This window comes from Procambarus clarkii, chromosome 47 (genome assembly GCF_040958095.1).
Source record: "Procambarus clarkii isolate CNS0578487 chromosome 47, FALCON_Pclarkii_2.0, whole genome shotgun sequence".
NCBI lineage: Eukaryota > Metazoa > Arthropoda > Malacostraca > Decapoda > Cambaridae > Procambarus > Procambarus clarkii.
Window position 1 is genome coordinate 23,126,202 of NC_091196.1, and position 21,133 is coordinate 23,147,334.

At 38.0% G+C, this 21,133-nt stretch overlaps 1 protein-coding gene across 5 annotated transcripts in view; it reads right to left on the reverse strand.

The window, feature by feature from the left end:
• Positions 1-1,650: 1,650 nt before the first annotated feature.
• Positions 1,651-21,133, reverse strand: part of LOC123762919 (rho-associated protein kinase 2) — a 60,979-nt gene continuing 41,496 nt past the window's right edge. For 2 of the 5 annotated variants that reach the window (XM_069302126.1, XM_069302125.1), the window contains exons 25-27: positions 14,381-14,511; positions 12,881-12,972; positions 1,651-2,447 (exon numbers count right to left, since the gene is read on the reverse strand). In XM_069302126.1, coding sequence (XP_069158227.1) covers positions 2,363-2,447; positions 12,881-12,972; positions 14,381-14,511 — 308 coding nt within the window. In that variant the 3' untranslated portion in view covers positions 1,651-2,362. Of the gene's footprint in view, positions 2,448-10,518; positions 10,598-12,880; positions 12,973-14,380; positions 14,512-21,133 lie in introns of all 5 variants that reach the window. The other 3 variants (XM_069302128.1, XM_069302127.1, XR_011222280.1) reach the window with 3 other exon arrangements.

A 21,133-nucleotide genomic window follows, 5' to 3' on the forward strand; every position in this document is an offset into this window, starting at 1 on the left:
TCGTACATCTATTCGAGAATATATTAGTAGTATGTTTGAGTAATGAACATAACATTTTGAAATGTGGAATATTATTGTAGGATAACAGGAACATGTTTTCTGAATATACCTCACAATTTATGAAGTGCAACTCATCTCTGATCTTGTGAGAAAAAAAAACTTATTATGTACATTACCTGATATAAGAGAACCTGGGCACATTATAACATGGTACACTACTACTAGTGTTATGATATTGCATCATCATTAATTACAACAGCAAGATTATTAGGCATTTTATAGGAACTGAGATTTCTATGGTTTCAGCATGGATCAAAATGAAAGTTTGTGAAAACTTTAAGCAATTAGCATCCTAATTATTAGCCATGATAAAGAAACAATCTTCCTCATTCACATGCATATGTAGTTATTTTTGTACACAGCAACAGTACAAGGATAATCTAAAGTCAAAGAAAGAAATGGAAGTTTCCCTAGACGAGGACGTAGAGAACAACCGAGATGAAAGATATCATTTGTAAATAAAATTTCACCTATAAGGGTATTATCAAATACGAGATTTAGTAATGCCCTAACAGGCAAAACATCTACAAATAAAGTCTACACTCTTATTGGTGGTCCTTCACATCACTGTCACCACTTTGTGCTCTCTTCAACTAAGCAAATTTGTCATGTGTCCACAAAATGGTGACTGTCATTGTGTAATACAAGTCAAAAAGAAGAATAACAAGCAGTGGAATGAAGTCAGTAAGATCATGTTATGAACAAAGATAGCAAGTAATCAGCACAGACTTTTACTAGCCAAGTGCACACTAATATATAGCAGCTACACAACTGGTAACTGAAGTATGAACCACCCTGAATAATATTAAAGACATTTTTACTAACGATTACCTATGCTGAACAACACTGGTTTGGATATACATGACAATTTACCTTTATAAATGACAAGACACTGAAGCTTATTCCTGCTAGGTTAATGCATTATGACTTCACTTATGTGACAAATAGGGGGAAATAATAATAGTACTTATAAATTCTAGCTTACTCAGCAGTACTCAACTGATGCTTCAATCCAGACTAGACCCTTAGTTTGGGAGGAATGGCGAGTGAAAGCATCATGAGAGTTCCACAGGTGATGACGAGTTCGTATTCCAGTAGATGTGATATATAAATATAAAAAGAAACCAAAATTACAAGAGGGCATGTAAGAATTTCAGGATGGAGATGGGTGGCACTAAACTCAAAGACAGCTTAGCTTTGACAGGTGCTATATAACAAGCAGCACACTACCAGTAGACTCGGCAAAGTCCCATCTGAACTATCCAGCCTAACTTTCAAGACTCATCATGGAATCACTTGCATTTTGAACTTCTAGGTTATCAGTTTATTATAATTATTCATACAAATTGTATATATAAAAAAATCTTGTCTTGTTCAACCACAACTATCAACTTCTGATTATGATTTACTATCATCATTCACATTCAAGACCACATTCATGCAGGACAATATTTACACAACAAGCACAGCCACAAAGTACAGTAGTTTGACACCAAGGCAAATTTTTGTTGTTTTTAATTATTTTAAAGGATAAATTTTTTTCCAATTGTTAAATACTAAGGATAACACAGAGGGTCATAAAATACTGGGAATGTTTACACTTTCCATGAAATTTATTAATTACAAAATACACACGTGCACACACAAAATACTGCCTTGAGTAAATTACTGAACTTGTGACTGCTTACAGTTAGGTGACTTCACAAAACACACACAACACAATGCAGTCATTTGTTTCCTTGCATTAACTCACTTGCAGCAGTCTGATGTGGTAATGGACGATAAAGGAGGACAACTTATGTATGTATACTGGAAGCATTAAGTATTACAGATAATTAGAAACATACAAAATAAGGCTTTCTTGTACCAAAAATTCTTACTCTTCTTCTGTTACGAGCAATTCAGCAAAATATTACTTTAATAATTATGTCACTACAAAGACTTGTCTCTGAGGGAGAATAACAGGACTTTAAATAATGCACATAATCAAGTATTATTAACTAGGACTTCATAAGGCACTTGTCCTCAATACACTAATATCTTTCTGGCCAAAACAACATCCGTTTTGCACAGTCATTTATCTTCAAGGTGAGGCGATTGTCACATTGACTCGAAGACAATACCTCAATTACTTGTTCAAACAATTGTTTTTCTGCATTGTGGAGGGATTCAGCAGATATCCGTAAGTCTAAATAGTTTCAGAAATGCCAGTAAGAATTTCTTTGATTTTATATTCAAGGCAATCTCAGAGAGCCACTAAAATTCCTCAAGGTGAGAAAACAGGGAAGGGCTTAAGAATTCACTATTTTCTACTTAAGTTAGAGTTAGGGGGCAAAGTAGCAGATTTCTGTACAACAAACGGTCGATACGACGATCTGGTTGATTCTCTGAAACAAAAATAACCAATGGCAGCATTATAAATTTTATTATAATTAAAAATAAATTACAACCTGTAGCCATTTTCTGCATTGCAAATGTTAAAATTTTTATATAAAGGTTAAATCCTTGTCATTAAACTAATGAAAATTTCCATGAAAATAATAATTTAAGGATAATCTTTATAATATTGAATGTGCAAGCAAATGCTGACTACTGTATATCAAATTAAAAATTAATTATATACAAAATCTGTAAAGGGATTTTACACTTTCATAATAAATCTGTATTATGAAAGTGCATCATAATAATATTGGCAGCGAGGGCCAAATACTGTACTGCGAGATGTTAAGGTCGTGGGCAGCAATAACCACTTACACCCATTACCCAAGATGCATGCAACATTTTCAGTTACTTTAGTCTTACATTACTTCACATATTTAGTTATTATTTGCAAACTAATTTAAAAAGCACATAAGCCATCATAATACAATCTCACACAGGACTGAAGTTAAATGTAAAAATCAAACAATGTAAAGAAACTTCCTTTTCTGGGTGGCCATAGTAGCTATGTGGTGCATTTACTTTGGTACTATGGAGCCATCCACAAAACTACATGTAGGATTGTACTATTTTTAGAGTACCTCCACCTGCAATGCTGCCTAGGAAAGACCCAATACCTGTGTAAAAATTTCCCCAGAATTATCATTATAAAATTATTAATTTGTATTTAAGAAAAACATGAAAATGTGAGTATATAGAGTTTCACCGAGTCAAAGGGAAGGGAACTCTCAGGATAAAGTGCCAAGCCATACGATATAGTGGAGTGGAGGCGCTGCGGCTGACACTATACTTTTCAACGCCCGGCACTCTACTTTGCCGACGCTTCCTGTTTTATCCTCGGATGCTTCACCAATTGTTTTATCATTTATTTTTCTTTATTTACATCTACAGAGCACTATTATAACCATATTGTATACATGTAAAACCCAGACAATAATTGTTTAAATCGTCATATGACGATGACTGCATTCACCTAGTAACATTCATGACAATGACAGCATTCATACCATAAAATAGCAGGATTTTTTTTTTATGGGTCATGGTAAATGCCATTACATCCACATAGACCTATTATATCCACATTTGCATCATACATTTAAAACCCAGACAATAATTGTTTAAATGGTCTTTTAATGATTACTGCAGTCCCCTAGGGATCGTCAATAGACAATAATCGCAGCCTAAGGGTTAAAAAGTATTTGCCAGAGCCACGACACATCTACTAAAGGCAAGTCGTCGAGGTGAGGGCCTTACAGATGATGGCCTCCCTCATAAGTATTCCAAAGGCAATGGTCATGTTGGGTAGAATGTGTTATTGAACAGTTCTTGGGCAGGGAGAACAATATGGCCCACATCAATAATTTATAGATTAATTGATTAACATTAATGTCATGGAGAAACTTACTACAATGCTGAACTTTACTTTCCTTCACTTTCGCCTGAAAGTGAAGGAAAGACCCAATACATGTGTAAGTGCATTAAAAGTCAAATTTTTGGATGCAACCTACATCCTCTTAAGATGCTGTAAACATTTCCTTCACCTTCATTAGTGCCATTTCAGGATACAGTACCAATAGGGAGTCTATCTCAAAGGAGAAGGCTTCATTAAAATGTATCCAAGTTAAAATGCGTTCATTAAAATGAACACCAATACATTAGGAGTTTCTTTACTTTACACAAGGGTCACACAAAACTGATAAAAAACCAGGGGACATATGATAGTCCCACTTAAATTATATATTTGCTCTCTAAGGAACAGCCTCACTTAACACTAAGTAATTATCAAAAGAAGGCACCAAACCGAGAAGGCTATGTAGCACCATCAAACTTAACACTGTAATGATCACCCAATTACTCAAAACTGCTTCCTAATTACTTTATCAATTTCAAGGGACTAGTGGCACACTACTCTTGATGTTTGGCATGCACATGTAAATGAAATCCAATACACAGGGATGTCAAATGGACATCTAAGAATTAACTGTCTACATATGAGGTGAATATAATTACTTTCATGTCCCCGCCACTTAACGTGTAACACTCAAATCAGGTGGCAAGGAACTTCTCCAATAAAACGAGTCATCTGTTTTACCTGCTAGTCCTCATACTTCTAATCCCAGCTGTTACAGGTGTTTCAGTGGGAAAGTACTATCAGGTAATCTACCTCACAAACACCGATACAACATGGAAACAGTTTCAAATTGAGTACTGTATTTTATATACAGGTTCATTCACACTTCCCTCACATCCAATCATATACTCCTACAGTCACTACAGGTGGTTTCATCCTGTCAGGGTATCTCTTCACACCAAATATGGTCACATGCTGACGAAACGTGTAGCAGTGATGATGCTGAATCTCTAGATGAGTGCTTCAAAATAATAGTGTCATAACTTGACTGGTGGTCAAGGTCCAAATTTTGTCCATTCATACACAATGAGATGGCCAATTTTGCAATATACTGTAGTACTAAAGGTGACATTAAATTCCATTTGCCAAGTAGTGCTCCATACACTTATTTTGTTCAAGTCTTTATGAAGGGCATAACAGTCCTCTAAATTAATTATCTTCCTTAGTATCTAAGCATCATCAGCAAACTTGTTCTCAATTTATGCTGTGCATGAGTAAGTGTAGTTACAGGATGAGAGCTACGCTCGTGGTGTCCCGACTTCCCAGTACGTACTCTGTTGTATGACAATTTGAAATTACTGACAGTTTTGGCCTCCATCACCTTCTCAACTTGTTCCAACCATCTACCACTCTGTTTGCAAAAGAAAACTAATATTTTTTGGGCACCTTTGTTTCCTTAGCCTGAATCTGTCCTCTTGTTCATGAAGTTGCTGGTTTCAGGAATTCCTGTCAATTTGGTCAATTCCTGTTAGTATTTTATAAATGGTGATCATATCACCTTTTTCTGTTATTTTCTAGCTTTGGCATGTTTAATGCCTATAGTCTCTCCTCGAAACTTGTTTTTCAGTCCCGGAAACTTTTTGTAGCGTGCCATTGCATCTTTTCCAGTTTGTGTGCTTCTTGAGATTTGGAGACCATACAACTGCTGCATATTCCAATTTTGGTCTCAAGTCGTGAACAGTTTTTTTTTAGTATTTATCCATCCGTATAATTAAAAACAAATCTGAAGTTGGAAAGCAACGCACACACTCCTCTCAACATTCTTTGTGTGTTTGTCTGGCGACAGCTTACTATCCAAAACCACCCCTAGTTCTCGTTCTTTATTAAGTGTGTGCTGTGTGTGTGTAGGCACAGGCTTGCATATAATTGTAAAAGCTGCTAAGAAACAACAAAAAATGCTTAGTCACTATGCTACCAAGGTTTCTCTAAAATATTACACTAATGCATTACAATTGCATAGAAATTTTAATGTGAAAGTGCATGCACATGAATAAATTTGCCAAATATGAGGATGAATGCCATACTCAAGCTGGTCTAAGAAATATGCTCATTTCAAATGGTTTTAAACTGTATGCACTGATTAGCGAGAATTTAAAATACACTAGACTTATGCAGGAATGTGCCCCCTTGAGATATTGAGATACCACATTTTATTAATCTGTGCAGTATTTTGTTAAAATTAATCACTGGAAAATGTTATGCATTCCAAATTATTATATAACCAACTACAGTATGCACTTTACAGGCACATGTTGTACACATTAGTAAGCTTCTCAGCTTCAATTAATTTGAATATGGTAAAGTAATGAGCACAGAAGGAGGGTGTCCTAGGCTGCCATCCAGCCACCCGAAGCATAAAACAAGTCCCTCACATGCACCCTACCAGCCCATGTCTACTAACCCAGTTCTGTTTTGCGGTTTGGTACTCAAGCAGTCATCCCTGGATTTATCTACAAAAAATATATAAAATAAAAAAATGTGCAAAATGATGACTAAATGTGTTGGTAAAAAGTTTCAACAAGCAGCAAAGCCTAGAGAAAGCATCGAGTAATGACATTTGAAAATAATACTGAGTAGTGGTAATAAATGCTGAACGTGGCATACCATTGGGAGGCGTGTTTGCTCAAGTGAGCAGCAAGACAACTCTGATATTACCTTATTAAGACCAAATCAATTATCTTTGATATTTAGCCTGAAGTGAAAGTAATGAAGATATATAAAATACAAAGGCAGAGTACAGAAAAGCTAAGGTTAAATGTATTCATTATGCTGCCAAATGCAAGAGGTACAGGCAAAAAATTAGAAATATGAAACGGCCAGTCATAGGGGTAGCTGTTCATGGAGAAGACGGGGGTATTTTAAAAGTCAATAATCCTTAAGCAGTGTCAATATTGATGGCTGATATAGGAACTTTGAAAACTAATGGAGAGGCTGTCAGCTAATGCAGCGCTATGTAGCCCATCAATTAACAATTACAAAAGCTGTTTTCATCAGCATCCACCACACAAACCATCTAGACAACTATACACCATTAACAACAGTTTCATTCATCTGGGCTCTAGGAAACTCGAACCATGAACCCCACGCAGGTGAGGTACATGTTCTATCAACTCGGCTGTGAGTAATCTTAAGGAAACATTCCAGAAGCAACTATGTACTGCTATGCTGGAATTTTAAATTTTCCCGGGAAGTAGTAGTAGTCTTCCCCAGAGCCGAGGTGAATGAAAGGTTTACTTCCACAGAAGTGTGGATGACATTTAAATTAACAATAGTGTACAATAAAGCACAAAAAAATTGGGTTCATTAATTTTTCTATAAAATTTTAGGTTGATCAAGATTATCAACTAAAGCTTTTTAAACTGTCAAGCTCCTACACTGTCCTGAAAAGTAAATAAGTAATTATCAAAAGAAGGCACCAAGTTGAGGCAACTACGTACGTTGTGCAGAAAGTGCATGGTTGGCTGAACAAAATTCTTTATATTGTATAATGTATTGTATATTAAATGTTGAATATTTATTACTACATTACAAGAAATTTTATGAATAAGCTATAAAGCTTTCAATGCAAAAATGTTTATTATTAATTGACTAAAACTATTACAGTGGTAACTCGAATAACGATTGCCTCAAATGGAGAACATTTTGGGTAACGACCGGCCTGATCCCCGACAATTCGTCTCGTATGGTGACCGCATGTTTGAATAACGACGACACCACATGGTGGGGTCGCGCTGCTTCTTGCACATTCTTGGATGCTTCCGATGATGCAAATAAATTATGTTATTTTTGTTTAAAGATGCTAATGATGGTGGGATATAAAGGTGAGACTGCTGAGATGTTGCAAATTATTGATTTTTTTGTAGAAAAAAAAATTAAATATTTTGAAATACAACAAATGTCAAAGGTTCGTTTGGTGTTCAGCAGGTAGGCTGCTCCATGTTTCTTAAATAATTATAAGAAAATAAACGAAAAATAAAAAAAAATGGTTGAAACAATTTGAAAAACAGACAAATGCCATTAAGGTTCGGTCAGTGTTTGTCGGGTAGGCTGCTCCATTACTGAGACGTACAATATATGAAAAATACAAAACAAATAGAACACATTTGAAACAAAGAAAGATTGCTATAATGGAGCAGCCTACCCGACAAACACTGAACGAACCTTTATGGCATTTGTCCGTTTTTCAAATTGTTTCAACCTTTTTTTATTTTTATTAAAGAAACATGGAGCAACCTACTTGCTGACCACCAAATGAACCTTTTTGACATTTGTTCTGTTTTTCAATTTTTTTTTTTTTTTTATTTAAGAAACATGGGCCTCGTAGCCTGGTGGATAGCGAGCAGGAATCGTAATTCTGTGGCGCGGGTTCGATTCCCGCATGAGGCAGAAACAAATGGGCAAAGTTTCTTTCACCCTGAATGCTCCTGTTACCTAGCAGTAAATAGGTACCTGGGTGTTAGCCAGCTGTCACGGGCTGCTTCCTGGGGGTGGAGGCCTGGTCGAGGACCGGGCTGCGGGGACACTAAAAAGCCCCGAAATCATCTCAAGAATACCTCAAGATATAACATGGAGCAGCCTACCTGCCGAACACCAAACGAACCTTTTGCTGTAAGACAAATGAAAAAAAAAAATTGAACAAATTTGAAGAAAGAAAAATGTCAAAGGTTTGTTCAGTTTATGTAAGGCAGGCTGCTCCATTATTTAAAACGTCGAATATCATACTCATGTTTTTCGGTGGTAAAACGGATTAATTTGATTTCCATTAATGTCAATGGGGACATTCGTTTTGTATGACTTCCGTTTCACATGACGATCACGGCGCCAGAACGGATTAAATTCGTTATTCGAGGTTCCACTGTATTTCACTTTGTTTTAACAATTTAAAATTCTGTAATCAAGTATGTTTTTGGGTTAAAGCATTTAATAAAATACATTATTTGTGCACTTAAGAACAATGAGAAAAAAACACAAAAATAACCGATCTAAAATGTGTTAAAAATTCCACCTCAGTAAAAGTAACTTCAATCCCTGTGCACAGAAGCACAAGTCTACTGTCTATACTGTGCATCTATATCTTTGGAAAGTCATGAGCAATTGCCACCGTGTGTGTCCTAAATCATCTACAGTACTTAGATACATATCGGGAGAGCTCACTAATATCGGTAACAAAGGGCTAGTTAAATCAGAAGATAGAAATAAAGTGTCCCTTTATTTTATCAGGCTAGTTAAATTCCCAAGTCTTTAATATCATGCAAATTTTTCTTCCTCAAACCCATTAATGAAGTAATTATCAAAAGAAGGCACCAAACCGGGAACCCATTAATGAAGATAAATGCCCACGAATGAAAAGGAATGACCACGACACAAACAACAATCATTTACACAAAGCTTCCATCACTGGAGTGTCAGGTGTAAACTTTGGAGAAAGTGGACATGAAGGCCAACAATGTTTGTACATACAAGCAATGGTGTAATTTTCATTGGAATAGGAAAAATAAATAAGCAATAACAATGCAATACTGGCCTCAAACTGTATTGTATCCATTACATACTAACACTGAATTACGTTCTATATCATATTCCACGTGAAACTACAACACATGAGCATCCCTCTCCCTTGTCATTATTCCTAGATCCTCACAGAGGAAATTCTTCCCTGCTTATGTATTTCCTACTTATTATTTTCTTGCAAATTGGGCCCTGTTTAAGGAGTATATATATTTATTGCTACTCTTGTATTAATTCCTACTGAAACCTTCAAAGCAGACAATATGAGAGCTTCTGAATAGTTCAAAATCTGGTTCATAGTTTGGAAGCCGAAGAAACATGAGTTACTAACCTTCCCCAATAAAAATGTTCTCAAAAACAGTAAAGCATGTAAACAACAGGGAAGGGCTCCAAGTATTCATACTGAACATTGCAAACATACATCATGTTATTATGCATGGAGAATAGTCAGGATTATAGTCAATCTGCAGCACAAAAATAACTTTTGCAAAATTATTGCTAGTGCAGAGAAAATGAAAAAAAGTTGTGTCATAAATAGCGCACACAAACAACTCTTCAACAACATTAGAAAATAAAAAAAAACATTGCCAGAACAAAGGAAGAACTTTTCAAGATGGAACTAACCAAGTTCCTACGGAGAGGACTTGGTCAGCTCAATTGTGATGGCTATGTGGGTGTATGGGCTGTGAATAGCTACAGCCTTACTGGCGAGGAAAGCCTGACCATGGGCTGGGATGCAGACTTAAAATGATCAAACCAATCACTGGTAAATTCTATCAATATCATTACGAAATATACCTGTAGCAATTTGTCAAGGTGTGAGGAAGAAAAATCCATTGGGTTCAATTTTGTTTATCATTAATTCCCACATTTCAACCAATAGGATTATCTCAGGAATTAGATTTTAAGTTTTTGTTGAAATATTTGTTTTACTATATAACAATTGCAAAATTTTAGCTGTAAGAATCATAGCAAGGTTAGGGATAGACCAACAAAGTCTTCTTTCTTTAAAAGTAATGTTAAAGCTTTGCTTGAATAGAAGTGAAGCAGTATCACGTGGAGTGCTTGCTGTGCAGTGCGTAACACTAAAAAAAGCAAACCTTTGCTGCAAACTCATTTGTAAATACTCCCTCATTTACTTCTTGTCTGAAGCTGCTTAGTCCTAAAGGCTTTTACATTCTGCAAAAACCACAACCAAATCAACAAAATTAATATAAAGACAGCATGCTGATTAAGAGGCCAAACAAACTGATGAAAGTTATTAGCAGTTTTAAGAATTTCATTAAAACTGCTAGTTGGTAAAAATATTATTAATTCATCCACCTTGTACTGGTAGAAATAGTGTCATTTTACAGGGAGAAAATATATACTGTATATGAAAAGCAGATCACTTAGCATAATACTCATTTTAAATAGCAAAAATATATAAGAAATTATCTTTTAATTAGGTTTTTCTTTCTTGAGAAAAATGTAATTATATGCATGACAATATTTAATAGATGCTGAGTAAGCCTTTGAGCAGTCATTATCTGATGGAAGGAAAGGAGGAAGGAGATGGAAAAAAAGTAAAAGGCAAAGAGATGGGAAATGTTTTGACAAATCTGTAGCCATTTTCAATTTTTTTTTGTTCAAAAGTTACACAAAAGGAGACTAACAAGGTATGAATAGATGCAGCCAAGGATTTGCACAAATGACAAGAAGTGCTCACTCTTGTGTATGGTTGTGAGAATGGTGTGGTTTAAAAATGAAAATTATAGCAATAGAAATTGATAATCTCAAAAGAATATGTGGTGTTGGGAAAATAGATAAGAGTAAAGAATGAAAATGTTATTGAGAAGTGGAGTCAACAGAAGTCAACAGAACAAGATTGTGTACTTCAGTGATTGTGATAAAGTGTAGAAAACATAGATAATATAGTACAAGACAGGATGTACAATGGAGTGAAGGCACACATGAAGTTAAGGGAAGTGTTGTCCTATGAACCATATGTTAACAAAATTTATTAAAAAAAATCCCTATGAATTATTGAAAAACTGCTTATAAAATGCTAAATACACAAAATGATCACAAGCACAAATACAATAATAATGTACTAATTTAAAATAAAAATTACAATTACAGAATAGCACAGAAAATGATGTCAATGTGGTATCTGCAAATTCAAGCTGCTAGTACTAGCTCAATTTTTTAATTGCAAGCAATGACTAAGCCAAACAAAATAAGGCTTTGACTGTGCAGTTTATAGAAAAGTTTTTTCTGAACATCTTGCTCAATTACTAAGGCAAGCTCTGCTATGTTTGTAGAGGAAGATCATGAACAATCAGACAGGATTGCAAACTGGCACCAGCATCATAAGGAACTTTTCAAGAACACGTGTCGGGATGTACAGTACAGTAGTGGTGGTGCCTAGGACACAATCCAGTTGAAGTGATCTTCCAAAAGTGTGAAACTTTTGAAAAAGGGAAAAAAACATCTCTTGACATGAATCACTGAGAAGACTATGTTTAGAGAAGGCTGAAGAATAACCAATTAACATCCAACATTACAAAAAGAGGATTTGGCCAATCCCTCCCTGCTAAAGCACCCAATCATCAATGAATTGTCAGAATGGATTCAGAAAGCTAAATCTCTTGAAAGAAAATGGCAAATAGCCATTCTGCAGTTTCACCATTATTTTGTTATGTATGAATCTACTGTACATTTGAAAACAGTTTCAAAGGATAGAACAATTCACTTAGCCTAACTGGTCCCATCTGCTTAACTTGCTCATGTAACATATACTTCCCTAGATGTGCTTGCAAAGCCAAGTGTCTATTCCTAAGTGCCACCTTAGGACCATTAAAATGTTGAACACACTGACTTCTCATTTTAATTATTGTTTACATTTAAAACAAACGAATTGACCAATAAAACTGCCTCGTCTAGTTCCTTCCATTTAACAGGAAGAATTTAAAGGAACATTCTATCTGTGGAAATTTGTTTTTGGATAGGGTGCTGCAAACAGGTGATAGGTTTGGTGGATGCCATGCAGTTCATCTAGTGATTACTAAAGCCGCCCCCATTAATGGTTTCTTATGATGCTCAATTGTGTTTAGTGGGACTGAAGTTATATGATAATGACTTTCTCTAAGGTCACTTCAGATGGTTTGAGAATGATCCTATGCTTCTTTGGCATTACTTTGACCCTACAAACACATCTGAAGGTTCCCTTTGGTGCCTGTACGAGTGCGTTGACTCACTGCTCATGACCATGCCCTACACACACCCGATCTTGCCTTAGGGAGCAACCAAATCTGATACTTCAAATAAAATTACTTTTATTTATTACTATAACTAACCAATTTGTAAATTTTGTCAAGCCGATGCAGGACAAAAACTATATGCCTACCTGATGACAGAATTAGCCTACTAGGCAAAGAAGAATCTTATCAATGATTATGTATCGTAATCTCTGACACTCACCTTGGGGAGACTTTGGCACCGTCAGGGCCACCAGCATTGTTGGCTTTGTACCCTGACTTTTGAATTTTCTTGGACAACCGCAAGACCCAGTTCTGTAATGGAAACAGTACATCAGTTTTCCAAATTCCTTAAGAAACAATTATTTTGAACAACTACAAACCATAATACAAATACAAAGACCGATATATTTAAAATCTGGCTGAACTCCTATAAACCTTGAAGTGTTGAATGTAATAACCAGCTTTATAAATACAAAATGCTGAAGCATTTTGACTAGCAATCTAGCCGATTCACAGGCAAAAATATATTTCCAAATCATTATGATTGCAATATGACTTATTTTTGTCATATTACAACAATCCTTTCCAAATATTTACATGTGTAAAAAAGAGGATCAGCCATACATAAAACACTGAACAATTAATGTAAAACACACTACTGAACACTCATACAGAATTCACTTCGATGAGAAAATCAATTGGAGCGATGCAGGAATTTGAAACCCCCCGACCTGGATACTCCCAAGCCATGCACCTGACCTCTGGACCACGACCTGGATACTCCCAAGCCATGCACCTGACCTCTGGACCATGACCTGGATACTCCCAAGCCATGCACCTGACCTCTGGACCACGACCTGGTACTAGTTATACAATTGCCCCACCTGATTTGTTCATTGATATATCACATTGTAATTTCCTTGTGTATTGAATTCAATGGTGTGGGACTGATGGATACCTGAAGTTTGATTACTATACAAGCCTTTTGTTAACAAAAAACAAAATACCATTCAACGTGCAGAAGCTATACAAATGTAACATTATTTTTAACATTCATGTGTGTGTAAATTGGCAGAACCATGCAACCCCTGTTCACTCTGGGGGGTGGTGGACCAGCAGACCCCTGAATGTGAGAATATCAGTAGACAGGCATAGTACTGTATAGGTAAAATTTCAGCATATTTTATGCAACCGTTTCTCACAAAAATTGTGACGACTCATCAACAAGCGACCTTTCCCAAATATAATATGCCTGGTATGCCAAAAGCTTATCAGCATCTATGCATGTTTAACATCATTGTCTGATATGGATGCTATTTTCAACCAAACATTAACAACAACTCTAAAAATAGCTTAATTTTGTTGAGCAATGCTCAAAAAAATATATTTCCATTAACATCATTAAAATAGCTTGATTCACAGCACATTACTTATCTTTAAAAATCATTTAACATTTTGCTGTCTAAAATATGTATGCCCATTAAAATTCTGACATACGTTCTTAAATTACAATAATATGACAAAGGACAAAAGAAGACAAGGTACAGAAACCATACATATGAAAGTTAAAATACTGACTTTCAAAACATTGTACTTGTAGCATAAGAGAAACTCTTAAAACATAACATGTAATACAGAAGGAGAATACAGCAGGCAAGAACAAAGATATTTATATAGTAAATGCACTTTGTAAAAATTTTGAAAATGCAGAATGTCTTACCTGTTGGGACTCGACCGTGGGAGCTAACAGTAGCAATTCCTTGGCAGTGTTCAAGTCATAACTAACTTTACAAGGAGCTACCAGTTCCTCCTTGCGTTCAAGATGGTCCCGGTGAATCTTCAATCGACACCCTAAGCAAATAAAATGACCAATTAAATTTAAATAAATAGAATTGATATACTGCAGTAATTTGATGCATTACACTGGGTCCAAAAAAGTACCAAAGCATGGAAGACTGCCAGAAAATTTAAACCTAGGTGCTTGTGTTTAAAATAAAAAGTCACTAATTGAAAAACTTGCAGATTAATCCTTTAACTACAAAACACTGTCAGGGATGTTCTCACTAATTATCCGTAAGCTGCATGGAACGGTCAAGGATATTTTAAGGGGCTGTGCAAGATTTAAAACTCGTGGGACACGGGGCCCACATCTGCTTCCTCGGCAACCAGTAAGCAGATGCTATCTTAGAAAAAAAGTGGTGGGTATCCCTCCTGGGTGTGAGGGCCACAGAATTGAAATAGTGACCATGAGTAGCATATGCAGCAGCAGCTCACAGTACTGCTCAAAGTATTACTTAATGATGAAATCAACAAGTAACTGCGATTATTTAACAATTATAGTGTCATAGAAAATCCTGACTGTAATAAAGACTACATAAGGTAGGATTCATATGATAATACCATTGTTATGGCTAGAGTTAGTAATGTGCGTAGTATATCGGGAGGCACTTTGCTTTGTCAAGTGCTTTTGTCAACTGACCAGCATGTGGCACTGTGCTGTGCTTGGATTGCAGGATTACCACACTTGCCACAACTGTTCAGTGTTAGTAATGGTGCATAAAAATGTAGATACTGTTATACATAAAGTGTGTATACAATGTTATAACAGCAAAAGATGTTTTACTGTTCAAAGAATATAAAATTATGTGCATATTAGTGACAAACTGATCTGTGCGTACCTATATCCTACACATTCTGCAATATAAATAACAGAGCTATGCATCATTGTATTTTATACATAAACAGTAAAAGTGCTGAAAATACAAACATAATATATTCAATGCTTGCAGTTGCAACTTCATTCAAAACATGCAGGGGATATGGTGAACTGATAACTGGTTATGAATTATTACACCCACCAGAAACAAACCGATGCTCTCACTGCTCATTTCACGAACACAGAAATGCTCAGTGGTTCACAATGGTGCATGAAAATAGTTATATATAATGTGTATATACTAGTAATGTAATAACAGTGAAATAGTACATTTTATTGTTCTAATATGTAGTGCATATCAGTAAAACAAATGTATTTGAGCATTTCTATGGTCCATACATTTTATTATATAAATTTCTCAAATGACAAACTACTGAACACTGCAACCCACACAAACAAAACTAATTAGACGCATTAAAATAAACATGCTGAAATATCTTAGCGGCAACTCCGCCTTATGCTTGGCCTGAGGCGATTGCTCCATGAATGCTCACGAATCGTGACGTCATTGTGATATTTCTTCACGTTTCCATGGTCAAAGTTAATTTATTGATTTTTCTCATGATCAAGGAACACATTGTAGCATTACTGGATGAAAAAGTAAATATTTGTGTCTATAAACCAGGGCATTGTCTCATAAAAAGGGGAACACCCCAAGAGTTAATACAATAAATTGTGACGATAATCTCCTTCAAGAGATTGAGCCTGCTCTTCCCTCCAAAATTACGTCTTCACAATTATATAAAAAGACTATGGAAGAAATGTCCAACAACGACAACAACACCAGCACCAGCAAGGCTTGCCAGGGTGAGCAGAAACGTATGCAACCAGCCACCTGTTCGAACTCCAACCACCAAACTACCCGTTGATCGCTACGACTCCGCTGATTGGTCGCCGGTCTGGCTGCACCTGCACTCGCCCCCAATACTACCTGATGTCTGGGGCCACCCCAACATCAGTCCTCAGAATGTTCCGTGCTTTCGTAGCCAGCACTCCTCCCAGCTAGACTCTAGCGTGTACTGAGAGAGGTGGTGGCTTTAAGCCAATATTCCAGCACCTCCCACTTACCTTTGTGTTGCACTTCTTGTTATTTTGCCTTAACGTAACTTTTCATTGTGTCATTTAAGTATTCTTATTATTTGATTGATTGATTTTATTATAAGAATTTGTTTGTGCATTATTTTCATGTTTTGATTTATTTAACGTAATTAAAATTTCATTGTTAAAGTTTACTTGTGTTTTGTGTGTCTTCTCCTTACCTTACCACAGACGAAGTTCCAGTTTTTCTATTTTTTTTTATAACTATGTGACGAGGCCATACCCCTAGCCTTAAACAGCCGAACACCAACGCGTTACCATCACAAGTTATATGGGGGCCTGTCCTAGGAGCTTCACTCAGGTACTGGTGCCAAGTGGTAATTTATGGTAAGCGTATTTAACTCTGTTAACGTAGCTTTACTATTTTTCATTCAATTTCATTTTTTATAAGGTGCGGTGTATTGTGCATTACGAGAGTAACATATAGTGAAGGTGAGACAACTTTGGATTACGTGGTGACTGTAGGCCTCAGTCATACTCTTAATTGGTCATCTCTCCCTCCTTGTTATTACTCGTATTTACCATCTATGTCCCTTGAATATTTCTCATTCTGACAGATCATCATATTGGTACCCTGGTACTGTGGTCTGCCCCGGGTCAAGAGTACCCAATCTTCTGCAATCTGACTGTAGGAGGACAAAGAGGGCCATAGTTCCTCTAGCTCGAACTTTAGTTGCTGAATTGGGACCTCAGCAGCAGTTCTCGTCACCAGTTGACACCTCGCACCCCTACACGTCAGTCAGAGATGATGATACATACAACGGTAGGGAATTAGCTTATTTTTTCAGAGCACAAAAGTTCGCTAATTCTGTAAGTATCATATTAAATTCAGTGGGAAAAACTTGCTTTATGTCCTATAGAGACTTGGCAAGGTATGCCTACATCCTTGGACTACCAATTTTACTTTTGAAGCATTTAACTGTTTCATTTGTTTTCGAAACTTTGTTTCATTTGTTAGTAGGATTTTCTTGCCCTTATTCTCTTACATGAGTACCGGGTACAAGATTTCCTGCGCCCTTGATTTAATTTAATCATTTAATATCTTTCACTTAACGTTAATTGTTAAAGATCACACAGGATAGGTACCAGTTGCCACGTTGTCCTGTTTCTGACATTTCATTATTGAACATTCGTGTACCTTTATTTGCTAATTTCACCATGTTTCGTCTCCAAACTTTCCGTGCAAATCCAGCAGGTGAAATAGGGACTTTGAGTCGTGCCAAGAGGACTGAACTACAAACTCTTGCACATGAGTATCAACTAGAAGTTCCCTACCAAGCCAACAAAAATGACCTACACAACCTGTTGCTGGATTACTATTTAGAGCAAGGTAAGATAGACTCTGAAACTCATGAAACTTACTATATTGCAGATAAAACTGATTTGGCAACGCTGAAACTCAAACTAGAGCTGGCCAAGATTGAACGTGAGCAGCAAAGGGAAGCCCTCGAACAACAAGAACGAGCAGCTGCCATACGAAGAGAAGAACAAGAACGCGGACTCGCCCTCCAGGAACGTGAGGTTGCCCTACTCCAGGAGCGGGAACGAGTACAGCTTGAAACACTCCAGGAGCGGGAACGAGTACAGCTTGAAACCAAACGACGAGAGTTGGAGATGCAACGCGAACATGACAAACAACAAGCGACTCTGGCTCTAGAGTGTCGTCAACGTGAAATCGCCTTGGAAACTTCACACTTCACTCAACGCCAACAAGCTACTGCCAATCTTCCCGTCAGTTTTAATATATCACATGCAAGTAAGTTAATGCCATCCTTTGTAGAAGCAGAAGTTGATGTGTTCTTTACCACCTTTGAAACCCTTGCTAATCAACTCAGTTGGCCTGTCGACCAATGGGCCACACTTCTCAGAGTCCATCTTACAGGTAGAGCTGCAGTCACACTCAGTACTTTGGCGTCTGAGAATGACTACTACACTCTGAAACAAGCAGTGTTGGACGCCTACCTCCTCTCTACTGAAAGTTATAGAAGGAAATTTCGTGACCACCTGAAGGCAAGTACCACTACCTTCCTTGAGTTTGCTAACACGAAACGGAGGTATTTCATGAAATGGCTGGAAGCAGCACATGTCTCTACTTTTACAGAACTCGTCAACCTGATGCTTGTTGAAGAATTCTTGAGACGTGTGCCGCCTCCTGTCCGCCTCTACTTAGCAGATAAAGAAGAAACCGACTACCTGAAGTGTGCTAAGTCGGCTGACACTTACAGCCTCATCCACCGGCTGACACCTGAACCATCCTCCAGTAAGAAGTCGTGGTACAGTTACGAGAAGGTGAGCCCCGATCAAGCTGGTTCACAACTGTACTGCAAATATTGTAGACTCTATGGACATACCATAGACAAGTGTGGTAAGTCTCAATACAAGGGAACCACTGACCAACAACGACCCAAACCAACTCCTCCTAAGTCCGGTAAGCCTGTGATGAATGTTGGTGTTGATGTTAATGATCTTTCTCTTTTCAGTAACCACCTGTATACTGGAACTGTCTCTGCCAACGGTTCAAATCCGGAGGGACGTTTCAAATTGAAGATCTTGAGGGACACAGCGGCTCTACAATCGATCATCTTGAAGTCGGCTGTGCCCAACATAGTCTACACCGGGGAAACAGTCTTCATCACTGACCTCACTGCTACCACTCCATACCCTCTCGCCAGAGTCCACCTGAATTGTCCCTACGTGAACGGGGAAGTCCAAGTCGCCGTCAGGGAAAAGCCTTTTCCCATGCCTGGAGTGCAACTTCTCCTAGGCAACGACTTGGCAGAAGACCTGCAACCGACCAACCTGATCGTCATGGACAAACCCCAGGTGTGTAACTCTGTGCCAAGTAATCCTATTCTCGAGTATGTTCCAGCAGAGGTTCAAGAGAGTGATGAAGTTTCTCCTCCGGTTCTCGTGACCACCCGTGCACAAGCCGCACGTCCACAGCCAGCTGACTCTACTGCCACCGCTGTCCCTCAAGACCCTCAGAAACTACCCCCGCATCTGACCAAGTTGGAGTTCCGTAAGTTGCAGAGGGAAGATCTTACTTTAACACCATTGTTTTTCCAGGCTGAGACTCAACCCGACAGTATTCCTGGGTTCTTCCTAGAGAACGACTTGCTCTACCGCAGATATAGACCCAGTAAACTGAAGGAGGAGGACGATTGGGCCAACACCGAACAACTTGTGATTCCCACCAGCCTGCGGCCCACTATTCTACACCTGGCCCACGGATCATTCTCCCACTACGGCTTCAACAAGACTTACCATGGGATTCGTCAAGACTACTACTGGCCAGGTATGGTAAATAACGTCAAACAGTACGTAAAACAGTGTCATACATGTCAGATGGCAGGCAAACCGAACGTCTCCATTCCCAGAGCACCACTGATTCCCATACAGGTGCCTGCGGAACCTTTCCACAGACTCATAATAGACTGTGTTGGTCCTTTACCTCGGACCAGTTCAGGTAACGCCTACATCCTAACCATCCTGTGTCCTACCACCAGATTTCCCATAGCAGTTCCAGTGAAGAACATCACGGCTGCTACGGTTATCAAACATCTATTGAAGATCTTCACTCAATACGGATTTCCCAGGGAGATTCAAAGTGACTGTGGCACCAACTTCACCAGTGATCTCTTCAAAAGGACACTGGAGGAGTTCAACATCAAACAGGTATTGTCCAGCCCCTATCATCCTGCTTCACAGGGTTCTCTTGAACGTAGTCATCAGACCATCAAAGCACTCTTGAAAAAGTTTTGTAGTGAAACCTCAAAGGATTGGGATAAGCAGATTGACCTAATAATGTGTATTTTCAGAAGTCTCCCCAATGAGTCCCTAGGAGTATCTCCTTATGAGATGCTCTACGGCCGTAAGTGCCGTACTCCCCTTAAGGCTTTCAAAGACTCTCTCAGAGATGCCACCTTCAGTGAGCATCAGAATGTGCCCCAGTTTCTTCAAAACCTTCAGCACATTCTAGAGAGAGTCCACCGCTTTGCCCATGATAATCTATTGAAAGCCCAGGTGAGAATGAAGACTCATTACGACCAGACCAGCAAAGTAAGAAAATTCAAGCCGGGAGACTTCGTCCTTGCTTATTTCCCTATCCCAGGTTCACCTTTACAAAACAGATTTTCAGGACCCTACTGCGTCAAAGAGTGCAGGAATAATAATAATTATGTGATAGAGACTCCAGATAGGCGGCGGAAGACCCAGCTGTGCCACGTCAACCTCCTGAAGCAATATAATGGTACTCCTCCCACTGTCTTGATTAATTGTTCTACCTTCACAGAACCCTACATCCACAGTGAGACCATCCCAGCTTCTTCTCCCGAAAGCACTGACAAGGAGTCGGCGCTTTCTAATTCCAAAATCCTTAATGATCTTCCCAAATGCTTTCAGGATAATACTCGTGCTCCTATGCCCTCTTCTAATTCCACTCTCACCTCGTCAGATAAGCCCTACATCCTCCATGTCGACGCCAATGGTACCGACGATGGTGGTGTCGTGATGCAGCAACGAGGCGAGAAGAATACACCTGTCAGCGACTACTGCTACAAGGAACAATGGAACAATTGGCAAGGAGCTACTCTTCCTCATCCTGAAGCTTCAGCACTTCACTCCACACCTGAAAAGTGCTCGGTCCACCATCAATACGGA